The 13572-nt window shown below is 36.2% G+C and overlaps 1 protein-coding gene across 1 annotated transcript in view; it reads right to left on the reverse strand.

The window, feature by feature from the left end:
* Positions 1-1031: 1031 nt before the first annotated feature.
* HBS1L (HBS1 like translational GTPase) overlaps positions 1032-13572 on the reverse strand; it is an 80782-nt gene continuing 68241 nt past the window's right edge. The window contains exons 14-18 of the mRNA XM_082669406.1: positions 11014-11104; positions 10478-10586; positions 6309-6409; positions 3674-3818; positions 1032-1700 (exon numbers count right to left, since the gene is read on the reverse strand). Of these exons, the coding sequence (XP_082525532.1) occupies positions 1689-1700; positions 3674-3818; positions 6309-6409; positions 10478-10586; positions 11014-11104 (458 nt within the window). The 3' untranslated portion in view covers positions 1032-1688. The remainder of the gene's footprint in view (positions 1701-3673; positions 3819-6308; positions 6410-10477; positions 10587-11013; positions 11105-13572) is intronic.

A 13572-nucleotide genomic window follows, 5' to 3' on the forward strand; every position in this document is an offset into this window, starting at 1 on the left:
TCAATATATAAATCACACCATTTCCCAATATAAAAAAATTGTATCGGTGCTTCCCTGGTGGCGCAGTGGTTGAGAATCTGCCTGCCATTGCAGGGGACATGGGTTCGAGCCCTGGTCTGGGAAGATCCCACATGGCACGGGGCAACTAGGCCCGTGAGCCACAACTACTGAGCCTGCGCATCTGGAGCCCGTGCTCCGCAACAAGAGAGGCCGCGATAGTGAGAGGCCTGCGCACCGCGATGAAGAGTGGCCCCCGCTCGCCACAACTAGAGAAAGCCGTCGCACAGAAACGAAGACCCAACACAGCCAAAAATAAATTAAAAAATAAACTAATTTTTAAAAAAATTGTATCATATGGTCCATCAGAACACAGTCCCAGCTGTGACAAAGTGAGACAGTGGCATGGACATATATACACTACCAAACGTAAAATAGCTAGCTAGTGGGAAGCAGCTGCATAGCACAGGGAGATCAGCTCAGTGCTTTGTGACCACCTAGAGGGGTGGGATAGGGAGGGTGGGAGGGAGGGAGACGCAAGAGGGAAGAGATATGGGAACATATGTATATGTATAACTGATTCACTTTGTTATAAAGCAGAAACTAACACACCATTGTAAAGCAATTATACTCCAATAAAGATGTGGAAAAAAAAAAAACACAGTCCCAGCCTCAGCTGAGGACAAAATCCACTCGAAAGCAATGGTACCCAGGAGGGAGCTCAACAAATACCTGTTAACTAAATATACCTTGGAGTTTGTTGAAACTTTAAAGAAAAACATGACTCTTACTCATAGGGGACTTACAATCTACAAGGAATACGAGATAAAGTCATCATACATGTAATTATAAAAGTGAGAATGGGAAAAATAAAATTAAGTTATGGTTAGAAATGGATGAGATTAAATTTGATCTGCTACTAGGATAAAAAGCAAGAATTCACGTGAAAGACTGGGGAAACCCTCAGGTGAAAAAGATCCCATAAAACCCAAGTCCTACTTAGAATCTCATAAACATCGAAGAAACACAACACATTTTGTTGTTATGCTCAAACAAAGGCATTTTATTAGCTGGCTTTACACCTTAAATAATATCTTGGTTACCAAAGGAACAATTTCCAATAACTGCAAACTAAGCAGTTCCAAATGGTTGTTTGTTGAAGGAAGAACACTCACTGCTCAACACAAAATATCTTTATTAACCTTCAACAAATCTTTTCTTACAGTTAACTAAAAAACTGCTCAGGTCAAATATTAACTACCTCAATAACCCATTTTAGTTATTCTTCCTTAAAAATGTGTGTTGTTAAGTTGAAATCAAAAGAGAAAACTGAAAACATTTGGTGGTTTGGCTGGAAGTAGAGTTCACGTCATGATGATTCAATGTCTCCTAACACATATTTCTGATAACTTCCGTAAGTCTCAGAAAGGTAAATCCATTAGTAACATTTCAAAGGAAAAGCTAGTTTTTTAAATGAAAGTGCAATATTAGCCTTTCTTTGCCAGTTGGCAACTTAAAATTTTTGTAGGAGTGGTGAATGATACTTCTTTGCAGCTGATTATAGCTTGAATTTTCTCATTTAAAAAAATATCAATTGCACATTGTTGCTTTAACTGAATAACTGGATTCTTTCAAAACATGGAGGTTAACTATCTCACTGTCTTTAGAAACATGGTAGAAATTCTGACCCATCAGCCTTTTATCTGTAAAAGAAAAAAAAAGCATTTGCTATAATTTAACCAACCACATTATATGAACAACAACAACAAAAGGAAAAAATGGCAGTGGAGTAATCATTACATCAGGTGAAACTTTTTTGTTTTTCCTGCAACTTTTTTCCTTCCCTAGTCTTGTTATTTGAGATTTTCTATAATCTCTCCATTACTTTCCACAAGAGACTGCATCTTATTTTTAGAATGCTCTTTTGTAAAGAATGTTTTGACAGTTAAATGTGATGCTGCTGCTGCTGCTATTAGGTAACATTTACTGAATGCTTTCTAAATGCAATCACTGTGCCAAGTGCTTTATGCAGACCATTTCATTTCACAACTCCAGAAGGTAGATTCTATTACCCCATTTTCATAGATGGATAAATTACAGGACAAATGTTGTTCTTCTGCAGCTAGGAATTAGTGGAGCAGTAACTCAGACTTAGACTTAAGTTTAACTCCAGAGCCTTTTTCATGGTACATGTATAACTGAATTTTGATACAACCTAAAGCCCTATGTCCAAAGTATCCATCCAGTTAAATGAACTGAGTAATTTTTATGCAGAAAACAAGCATATGAAGTAATGAAGCCCCTTTTAAAAATACATGCATACCTCGCAGATATTGTGGGTTCCGTTCCAGGCCACCTCGATAAAGTGAGAATCGCAGTAAAGCAAGTCATAGGAATTTTTTGGTTTTCCAGTGCATAGAAAAGTTATGTTTACACTATACTATAGTCTATTAAGAGTGCAATAGCATTATGTCTAAGAAAACAATGTACATACCTTAACTTAAAAATACTTTATTGCTAAAAAAGGCTAACCATCATCTGAGCCTTCAGTGAGTCATAACCTTTTTGTAGGCATAACATCAAAGATTACTGATCACAGATCACCATAACAAATATATAATAATAATAATGTAAAAGTCTGAAATACTGCAAGAATTACCAAAGTGTGAAACAGAGACATGAAATGAGCAAATGCTGTTGGGAAAATGGTGCCTAGAGACTTGCTCAATGCAAGGCTGCCACAAACCTTCATTTTGTAGAACACAGTATCTGTGAAGTGCAATAAAATAAGGCATGCATGTATTCATAAGATCTATATTAATCATGATAGTGTGGGAGAAAATTTAAATCACTGAAATTCTGGTTCATTTCTGGCTATTTTCTCCAAAACTCAACTGTACCTTACATTATATATTAATGTTTCAGAAACATTACTGATACATTAACTTTCTGAATGAATGAACTGAGAACGAGTTATTAAAAAAAAAATGTAATGAGGGCACTTTGTTAAACAAAACCACTACCCCCAATTCATTTGACTCTTATTAAAGTCTATTCTCATGATTTGGACTGCATACAGATGTATTTTTCAATGGATTTCCTTTAATTTTGAGCAATATTACTGGTGGAGAAGACAGTTTGGAAGTTTCGTTATGAGAAGATCTAAGATGAAACATTTTCTTCCCGTCATTCTTTTAATCTTTAATAAAATTTTAAAATGTTGTTCTAATATAACTGCACTCCCGTTAAGCCATAAAATCTCAGTAATCATTCTTAAAAAGTAGAAAAGAGGGCTTCCCTGGTGGCACAGTGGTTAAGAATCCGTCTACCAATGCAGGGGACACGGGTTCGATCCCTGGTCCGGGAAGATCGCACATGCCGCGGAGCAACTAAGCCTGTGCCACAACTACTGAGCCTGCACTCTAGAGTCTGCGAGCCACAACTACTGAAGACCATGCACATACAGCCTGTGCTCCGCAACAAGAGAAGCCACTGCGATGAGAAGCCCGCGCACCGCAACGAAGAGTAGCCCCTGCTCGCCACAACTAGAGAAAGCCCGTGCGCAGCAACGAAGACCCAACGCGGCCAAAAAATAAAAATAAATAAGTAAAATTTTAACAAGAAAGTAGAAAAAGACATAATAACCATGGATACATAATCAGTCACTTTAAAATACCTCGGTGACTACACCAGCAGCTATGGTAGAACCACTGTAGCGCAGCATGAATCTCCCCAGCTCTTTAAAGTCTTTGTACAGCTCAAGAGCCACTGGTCTTTGTGTCTGTAGCTCCACCAATGCATTCTGGCCTTTGGTCAACAATCTATCACGAAAAATAAAATGGAAATCTAATGAAGGTAAAGAAATGTAATTAAAACCTGAAAAATATTTCACATTCCATCTACACATCAACTTAGTTTTTCAAAAACTTAAAAAGTAAAAAGGGATTTTCTTAAAATGAAAATATATGCCTTTGAATTTTAGGGGGTTAGTTGAAAGAAATGAGAGGAGTAATTCTAGATTTAAGAAATATTAGCTAGTTCGTGTGTGTATGAGTATGAGTGTGTGTGTGTGTGTGTTTTAAACAATCCTCCAAATTGAACTCTATCCTTTGAAGGACACTATAATCTAAAATACTCAAGACACCTCCACCCAAGTCTTCCCTTTCATTCCCTCATGAAATTAAAGAAGAGTGATGCAGCTGCATTTAAAGAAAGGAATGCAATGTCCTATGTCTTCCATAGTGAAATCCTAATTGGTAGATTATGTGTTAAAAAGTTATCTTTAAAGAGGATAATCTCCTAGTGCCAACACACTACCCTAGATCTCTCTCTCCCTCCCTCCTCTCTCTTTTCTCACATAGGAAGAGTGGTTCTTTAACAGACGTTCAGGATAAAATCATGTAAGATTCTTTCACAGTATGATGTTTGTAGGAAATGAAGGGAGATGAGGCATGGGCCTGATTGCAAACAGCTTCACACAAATAAGCAAAACCACCAAGCATCCTTGTGCACGGGCCCCACCAGACTTACTGAAAGAGGGAGAACCCTAAGGGGACATTCTGAAATGTTCCCTAATTCAATTTTGATGTGTTCTAGAAGGATAGAGAACAGCATTCATAAACTCCCCTTCTGAAAGATTAATTCAGGGACAGACAGATACAATAAGCCAAAGTTTCTAAAAAACGTATTCCCAAAATTCTAAATATTGGCTTTGGGCAATTTCAGCTTAAGGTCCCATTCCTTAGGAAGGAGAACATCTAATATATTCATAATTTGCATTAAGTTTGGTTCTAGAAAGCTTGATTCCATCCTATATGAAGCAATCGAGTCTACAATGTGCCAGGAATGGAAACAAAGGGGAAAGGCCAAATGGTGTTGGTGCAAAATAAAAGGACAAAGCTACAAATACGGTGACAGGAAAAACTAGCATGAGAATATATGAAAACCTAGAGTTACCATCATTGAGCTAGACTCTGCAGCATGAGCAGGGAGGGTAAAATTCAGGATTACATCTGATGAGCCAATGTCAGATTGAGAATTTTCCAAGCCAAACAGCCCGCCTCCTGCCAAAAGAATTTATGTGACCCAACTAACTAGATTAGAATCCTGGGCCTGCCACTTGCTAGCTTTGTGATCTCAAACGTGTTATACAATCTCTTTAAGCCTCAGCTTCCTCATTTGAAACATGGGAAACATAATAATACCTGCTTCATACGGTTGCTGAGAATGAAAACCATGTGAAAGCACTTATGACAGAGCCTAGAAAATAGTGGTCCTCAAGAAACATCAGCCATTAGCTCTATCACACTTCTCAGTACATTATGGCAGACACTCATGCTAGAAGCTAAAGACTCAGGTTAAAAATAAAGAACTATCTTTAGAAGAGAGGTGAAGTAGCCTCTTTTTTCTAACTAACGGAGAAACAGGCATGGGTTTAGAACAGTGTGAAGATTCTTTCTTCTACGTGCAGCCAATCCTGAATTAACCCTCTAACCACCTTGGCCTCTTACACAGGTGCAAATGAGGAGGAACACCCCAGGACTGAAAAAAAAGGGGATTTTGGGGGTGGGATTCCCCATAGGGCTGAAGTGAGGAAAACCCCAAAGCTGAAGCAGCCAAACCAAACTGTGGTCAACCTTTAGTTGAATTAGAGTAAGAAACTCAAGATTCTCAGGAAGCACCTCCTCTGAAAAATCCCGTGCCTATCCCAGCCAAGGGGGAACTGTCCACACCTAGACCTAGCTATTAATGGTAAGCAGAGGGGACCAACATGTGGTGACCACCTCAGCCTAGGCACCAGGTGGACTTCAAGCAGAAAACAAAAGTACTTTCCAGGTGGGAAAAAAACAGTGTTTAGTTCACTCTCTTCCTGAGGTATTCTTAGCATAGGGCATGATTCCCATGAGGGGGTGACAAGAAAGTTAAGAAGCACAATCAGCTGGAATTTGGGACAAGTGGCTAGGCATAAATCAAATTCATCTTCAAAAATGTAGGACTGATTTTTTAAATGCCTTCATTTTTACATCATCAGTATCTAGGGCTTGATACTTACATGTAAACTTACATTTACATTTTTATTTACAATTCACACCCATCACCATCATATATAACTGAAATTATATCTAGCATTCCTACCTAAACAGGAGCTTAAATATTTGTTTTTGTGTTTTCATCTAGTCCTTTAAAAAAATGATTTCTGGAACAAGTAAAAACAGACTTCACTTATCGCAAAGAGAAATATTACACAAATGAATTAATCTGTAAGGAATGTGCTTAAATTGTGTTTATTATTTATGCATTAAAACACTTACTTAGGCTTTTTCTTTGTGACTTCACCAGTGCTTTTGTTTAAGACGCTAATCAATCGTTTAACCACGGCAGGTTCACTGACAGTTTGGTAGTGTAACAGCACCTAAAACAAAAAATTGTAACATTACAAAGTTGTTCGCTGCAGCATCTCTGGTCTTTTACTCTGGCACTCACACGGAATCACGTTAGCCTCAGCACTACTGCCTGGAGTTGCAGGATCTCCAGCTGCTTCCCCTAAGTCCCACCACTCCAATCAGGTTGTCCCTTAACTCATTAGGGGAAAAGGTCATAGGAAGCAGTTCCAATTTCTCCTCCACCACTTACTGTGTAAACTTGAGTAAATTACATAACCTTCCTTATAGGATTATGATAAGAACTAAATAACAGAAGAGACAGTGTCTGGTACAGCAGATGTTCAACAAATGTGAATTGTTTCACCATAAAAATGAGGGAAGGGGAATTGCATGATATTCAGCAGTAACGAATTGTATTCATTGCTGGATAATGAGAGTAAAATATTATATGGGAGTTTAGACAGGCTTTGAAGTCAGGCAGACCTGAGTTCAAATCCTAACTTTACACATTCTAGTTGTGTGATCGGGGCAAATCCTGTAATAACCGTTTTCCCCCCAATATCCCCAGCATCAGGGGTCTCGTCACTAAATGAGGAAAACCCGATAATGTTATTTTAAAGTGGGGCCTAACACATGGTAAACCTGAAGTTAACTGACGGCCTTATATATTAGCTATTACTGTTCATGTTTTATATGTAAGGAAATTAATATCAAATAGGTTAAGCAGCAATAAGGGTGCCAAGACCACTCAATAGGGAGAGAACAGTCTTTTCAACAAACGGTGCTGGGAAAATTAGATATCTACATGCAAAAGAATCTTACACCATAAAAAATTAACTCAAAATGGATCAAAGACCTAAACAAAAGGACTAAAACTATGAAACTCTTAGAAGAAAACAGAGTGGGAAATCTTCTTAATGTTCAATCTGGTAATGACTTCTTGGATATGACACCAAAGTAAAGGCAACAAAAGGAAGTGTAGATAAACTGGACTTCATCAAAATGTAAAACTCTTGTACATCAAAGGATACTTAAGAGTAAAAAGACAACCCACAGCACATGGAAGAAGATATTTGCAAATCATACACTGATAAGAAATTAAAACCCAAAATACATAAAGAAATGAAAAGATGCTCAACATTACTAGCCATTAGGGAAATGCAAATCAAAACCACGATACACCCCTTCACACTCATCAGTATGCCTATTATAAACAAACAAACTAACAAAAAAATCACCCCCCCCAACACCCACACACACAAGAAAGGCAAATAACAAGGAAGAGGAGAAATTAGAACCCTTGTGTACTGCTGGTGGGAATGTAAAAATGGTGCAGCTGCTGTGGAAAACAGTTTAGTGGTTCCTCAAAAGTTAAACACAAAATTTCCATACAATCAAGCAATTCTATTCCGAGATATATACTCGGAAGAATTGAAAGCAGGGGTTCAAACAGATACTTGTATGCCAGTGTTCACAGAAGCATCATTTACATCTGCCAAAAGACAGAAACAACCCAAACATCCATCAACGTATGAATGGATAAATAAAATGTGGTAAATACTTACAATAGAATATTATTCAGTTTTAAAAAGAAATGAAATTCTGATACATGTTATAACATGGATGAACCTCAAAAACATTATGTTAAGTGAAATAAGTCAGACACAAAAGGACAAATATTGTATGATTCACTTATATGAGGGATGTAGAATAGGCAAATTCATAGAGAAACAAAGTAGAACTGTGGTTACCAGAGGACAGGGGGAAAGCGTGATAGGGGGAGTTATTGTTTAATGGGTACAGAGTTTGGGATAAGGAAAAAGTTCTGGAGATGGGAGGTGGTGATGGTTGCACAAGGTGTATGTACTTAAGGCCACTGAACTGTACACTTAAAAATGGTTAAAATGGTAAATTTTCTGCTATAAATATTTTATCACAATAAATCAAAACATGAATTTAGTTAAAGTCTAACCCATTCTTTTTTTTTCTTCTTAAATATATAGACAGTTTACCATATAAGCTAAGGGAAACAAAAATATTTATGTATTAAGGAACTAGTCCCTAAATAGTGAAATTTAATTGCTTAGGAAGCCTCTCCTTGGTTAAATTTTTAAAAATTGTTTAAGTTTCTTCCCACAGAGAGTGGATTGAATGGCAAAACGTGATGTTTTTTTTCTGAAACAAATTTCATCCTGGTATTCGTGAATCAACATAAGCAAGTAGAATCTCATAAAGCAGCACTGAAAACCTTTTAATTCATAAAAGGAACTACAGTACACAGGAAGACAGTATTACTGTTCAAAGTAACTACCAACCTCCTGACCTCTCTACCTCTCCACTGGCAAAAATTATTGCCGCATGAGTAGAAACACAGTAACCAACCTCTTCAGCTTCTCTCCATTGGACATACTGCTTTCTAAGAATGAGTGCCATTCGTTCATAGCAATTTCTTGCTTATCAACACATGAATTTTAAATATTTAAAAGAAGTATTTGCAACAACTGTTTTTTTGGACACAGCTTTTGCCCCTCCCCTTTTTTAGCATATGGGAGAAATGGAATATAATTATAAAACTAAAATACTTAAACACTATTTTATAAATATAATTTTATAGGATCAAGTTTACATAGAAATAATTACAAAGAATTATAAGCAAAGCACATGGTTATCTCAAATAAAGGTGCAGAGGTATAAAATAAATTTAAATGTGCTAAATAAATTTATTCCCAATCTTTAAAATACTATCACTAATTTAAATAAAGTTTAAAGGTCAATTACTATTACTCCCTTACTTTTATTTCAAAGATGCATCAAATGGAGAAAATGATCTGTTTATATTTTTAAAGGCAAGCCATTTAATTCCACCGAGAAACATTTTTGATTCTCATGCAGAACCTGTACTATATAATAAGCTGATCAAGAAAAGAAAAATAAGTCTAATGGGGAAAATGTCCATTAGTTAAATGGCAAAAGCAAGGTACCAAACTATAAACAGAGTACGGCCCCAAATAGCTGAAAAAAAATTTACACATAAAACAAAGAATTCATGCTATTCACAAGTAGTATCTTTTCTGGATAAGTAACAATATAGTATAAAATTCCCCTCTTCCCATAAATGTGCATGTTCAAATGGTGCTAGTCAATGATAACCTGCAAACCAACCTCACAGCTTCAGCGTAATTAAAGTTTACCTAGGTCAAGCATCCCCAAAATATACCCATAGATACCAATGTACACAAAAAAATACTCTGAAATGTAAAGAACAGATAATTATAGGTTACACAATTACAGAAGATTCTGTTTTTTAATAAGATGTTAAATATGATTTTTTAAATTTATTTATTTATTTTTGGCTGTGTTGGGTCTTTTGCTGTGCGTGTGCTTTCTCTACTTGTGGAGAATGGGGGCTACTCTTCGTTGCGTTGCACGGGCTTCTCATTGCGGTGGCTTCTCTTGTTGCAGAGCACGGGCTCTAGGGTGCACGGGCTTCAGCAGTTGTGGCTCGAGGGCTCTAGAGCACAGGCTCAGTAGTTGTGGCACACAGACTTAGTTGCTCCATGGCATGTGGGATCTTCCCAGACCAGGGCTTAAACCCGTGTCCCCTGCATTGGCAGGAGGATTCTTAACTGCTGTGTCCCAGAATTTTCTTATCATTTTTATTTTTTCTGTGTTTTCCAAAATTTTCCATAACAATGTATTACTTTTATAATCAGAAAAACTACAAATAAGCTTATTATAAAAAAAAAAAAACCAAAACAGAAAGACCCAATCTAAGAAGTAACATTTGGAACTCAGCAAAAAAGTGTCTACGATTTTCCCTAAACGATTTTTTTATCATCAGTTTGTATCCTATTGATTATGAAATTTCTTCTCAATGCCTTTTTGAAGAAAACATCCCCAGACTTAAGGATCAAAATTTTAAAAAAAACACAATAAAGATGATTTTCAAATTCCAATTTCATGTTTTTCTGGATGAGAGTAATACAAATGTTAGTTGAAAATAACAATAGCAACATCACCTATAAAGAGAGTTACTCCTTTTTAGGATAAAGTTATATTGAATTTATAAAAACAGTAACAAACATTTTGAAACTTACAGGAAATCCTTTAGTGATAGGAATTTCAATATTAAAGATGAGGATTCGGGCTCTGAAACGAGTGCAAACCTTAATGGGTTCTTTGGGGCCACAAAATATGCAGCCAACACTGTAACAACAACAAAACAAAAACAAAAAAGGAGAGCAGGTAGTTGGGGGGATAATTAAATACACATCCAATAGGAAACCTTTAAAACCATTAACAAGGTAAAACAATCCAGTAAATTAGGGACTTTTTCTAAATAGTCCCTTTTGGGTTAAAGCATGGCTTTACACCATTATTAACCTTATGTCATTTTCATACGTTACTGTTTTCCGTCAAAGAACATGTCAGGTACACACGTTGACACGTATTAATTTAAATTTTAGTAGGTTCTGCTTATCATTGTTACACTTCCACAAGTGCCTATTTCTGGCCAAACGAGATTCAGAATTAACACTCAATTCTTTCATTTGAGCTGGTGAATTGCAAATTTTACGCGTTTTGAGGTCCTACATCCAAAACAATGGTCGCTTAAACTCATTTTCTCACTCACTTGATTTTGATGACATCCATCCCAACCAACGTAAGACTAACATGATCGCCTGCTGCCGCCCAGTCGACAGGTTCATCATGCAGAGTGATTCCTGGAAATGAGTAAGAACCAAAGCATACAGTGAAACATCTCAATATCAAACCATAACAACCAAGGGAGTTTGGCTGATTTGTGCCTCATCAGTCACTACTCATCATTTTCAATATGAATGGATTGAGATTGAGAAGTGTTAACTGTAAGCACTGAGGAAAACACACTTCCTCTAGACTTGACTCTTCTGGACCACCACCCTAAACATAAAGTGACTTGTATTTGTCCATAAAAGGCTGATTTCTACTTATTTAATCAAGATTTTTAAACTCATTTATACGACTGGTATATTCATTAAATAGGCCCCATTCTAATACTTCTCTTCTATTAATGGATACAGGAATAATAGTACAGTCCCAGTTATTTTCAAAACATAATAGATGAGACTGGGGAAGATGTCTAGTAGTATTTAAGCTTTGCTCTAATTAGACAACGACGTAAACAATCTCTGAGTAACCCACAGGGCATCGGTACTCAGTCAGATGGTACCCTCGGCAGGCCCCTTCATTATTCATGGCTCAAAAGAACTGCTTCCCAGAGAGACAGATGCACAATGATAAATAGTTTTATGAAAAGGAGGAGATTAATAGTGTAAGAAAATTTAATTTAAAAATGATCCCAGCTATTGCTACCTTTATTACCTAGGGAAAATCCTAGAGTATAATTGCAAAGGGCAATAAAACTCAGGTATTTGAATAAAGGCTTTTAAAAGGTTTCTCATATTTTCTGATTCTGTGGGGTAAGTTCCTTTCTATAGGAACTTGAGTCTTAACGATGAAGACAGTATGTAGACCAACCACTGGGGAACAGTTCTTGATTGACATGTTTTTAGTAAATTACAATTCACCCATCTCCTCCTGAAAATACTTATTTTTTCCATATAGCATACTCTTAAGTGAGTTTCTTTGAGACTTTTTGGGAGTTCAAGGAGAACTTTAAGGGCTCTGAGACAACCTAAAGTTTTATTCAAAGTTTCATGTAGGTGCACATCTGCATTAATCTGAGAAGAGGGGCCATACTTTCATCAAGGTATCAAAGAGGTTCCTGACTCTAAAAACATTAACAATTATGATATTTTAAAATGTCTGTCAAATTTTCAACTAATTACATTTAGTTTTTACATGTAAATTTAAAATGACCATATCTGAGTTTTGGTATGAAATGTGGAATTCAAGTCAGGAGCTAGCTACTTACATAGACTAGAGATTGCCTTTAGCTTAGGATTTAAGAGCTTTCATACTAGAAGTTCAATTAACAATATAAAATTTTCTGAAGATAATATATAATCTGACTTCCTTCCCCCAAACATGTTACACTGTCCTACCTGTGACATTTATCTTCTTAAGCACTTTCTTCACTGGAGAAAGAAGTTCTTTTTTAACACTCTATGAACTTATATGTTAATAAAGTGAAAATGTAATTTCGAATTTCCATTTGTTGGTAGCAGATTTAGTCAGTTCTCTTTTTTAGGACACTACTGGTTAGTGAGCCATAGTAGCACCTAAAGTGTTCAGACAGAAGCGTGCATTAAAAAATCAAATAAATCAATCAAAAGCATTAGGGTGAGAAATTGAGGACTGAGAATCTCCAAGTTGGGTTAGAAGGGTGGCTCTCAAGGAGTGAAGCAGTGCTTCTCATATGGCTTCCCTTTAAGAACCACTGGGTTAAAGATAAGTGGTTGGAGTTTTTCTGGTAGGGTAGGGACAGGAAAGAAAGAGGGAAAGAATGTAGAACTTTCAGAGGTGACCAAATTATGATTTTGGAGCTCCCAAAGGAGCCAATCTGTAAGGTCTATGACCATGGTTTAGGATCATGGTTTTAATTCATGTCTGATTATATTAAAAAAAATTTCCTATTCTCAAAAAGGTCTTTAACATATAAAGAAATTTGTATTTCAATAGTATTGCAGCTCTTGATCACTTTAAGAAACAACAGCAGAGATAATTTAACCTAAATTTAAAGATGAATAAGGGAATGAAAGCCAAGTTACTTCCATTTAACCTTTTTCTTTCTACTTGCTTAGAGATCAAGAAAATTTTGTTTGATAAAAATAATATACACTTTTTAAAAAAGAATCATTTTCCACAGACCTTTTGTTTGCAAGTTTACTTTATAGTATAAAACAGATCTTCAGTTTTATGTTGAAGTCAGAAGTTTAGTTGGAAGCTAGAATAAGGTAAGTGCAGAATTATAAACTTTTAAGCAGAATTCAAAAAAGAAGAACATGTATACAGGTAAGGTCAAATGATCAGAAGATAGAAACAGTTATGAGCTATTATGAAAGGTCATATACATGCAAAAGCAATAACTGCGGCACTTAAAACTAGCTCAATTTCTCTTTTCAACATTAGGATTCTCTCCATTTGCATCTTATTTTCTTAAGTCTTCCTGTGAAAAATTTCTTCTGGTATAAACATGATCTAGGTTGTTAACTTATAGTAATTCTGAAATACACATTTCAAAACAACA

Source organism: Grampus griseus (genome assembly GCF_964374135.1).
Source record: "Grampus griseus genome assembly, chromosome: 13".
Classification (NCBI taxonomy): Eukaryota; Metazoa; Chordata; class Mammalia; order Artiodactyla; family Delphinidae; genus Grampus; species Grampus griseus.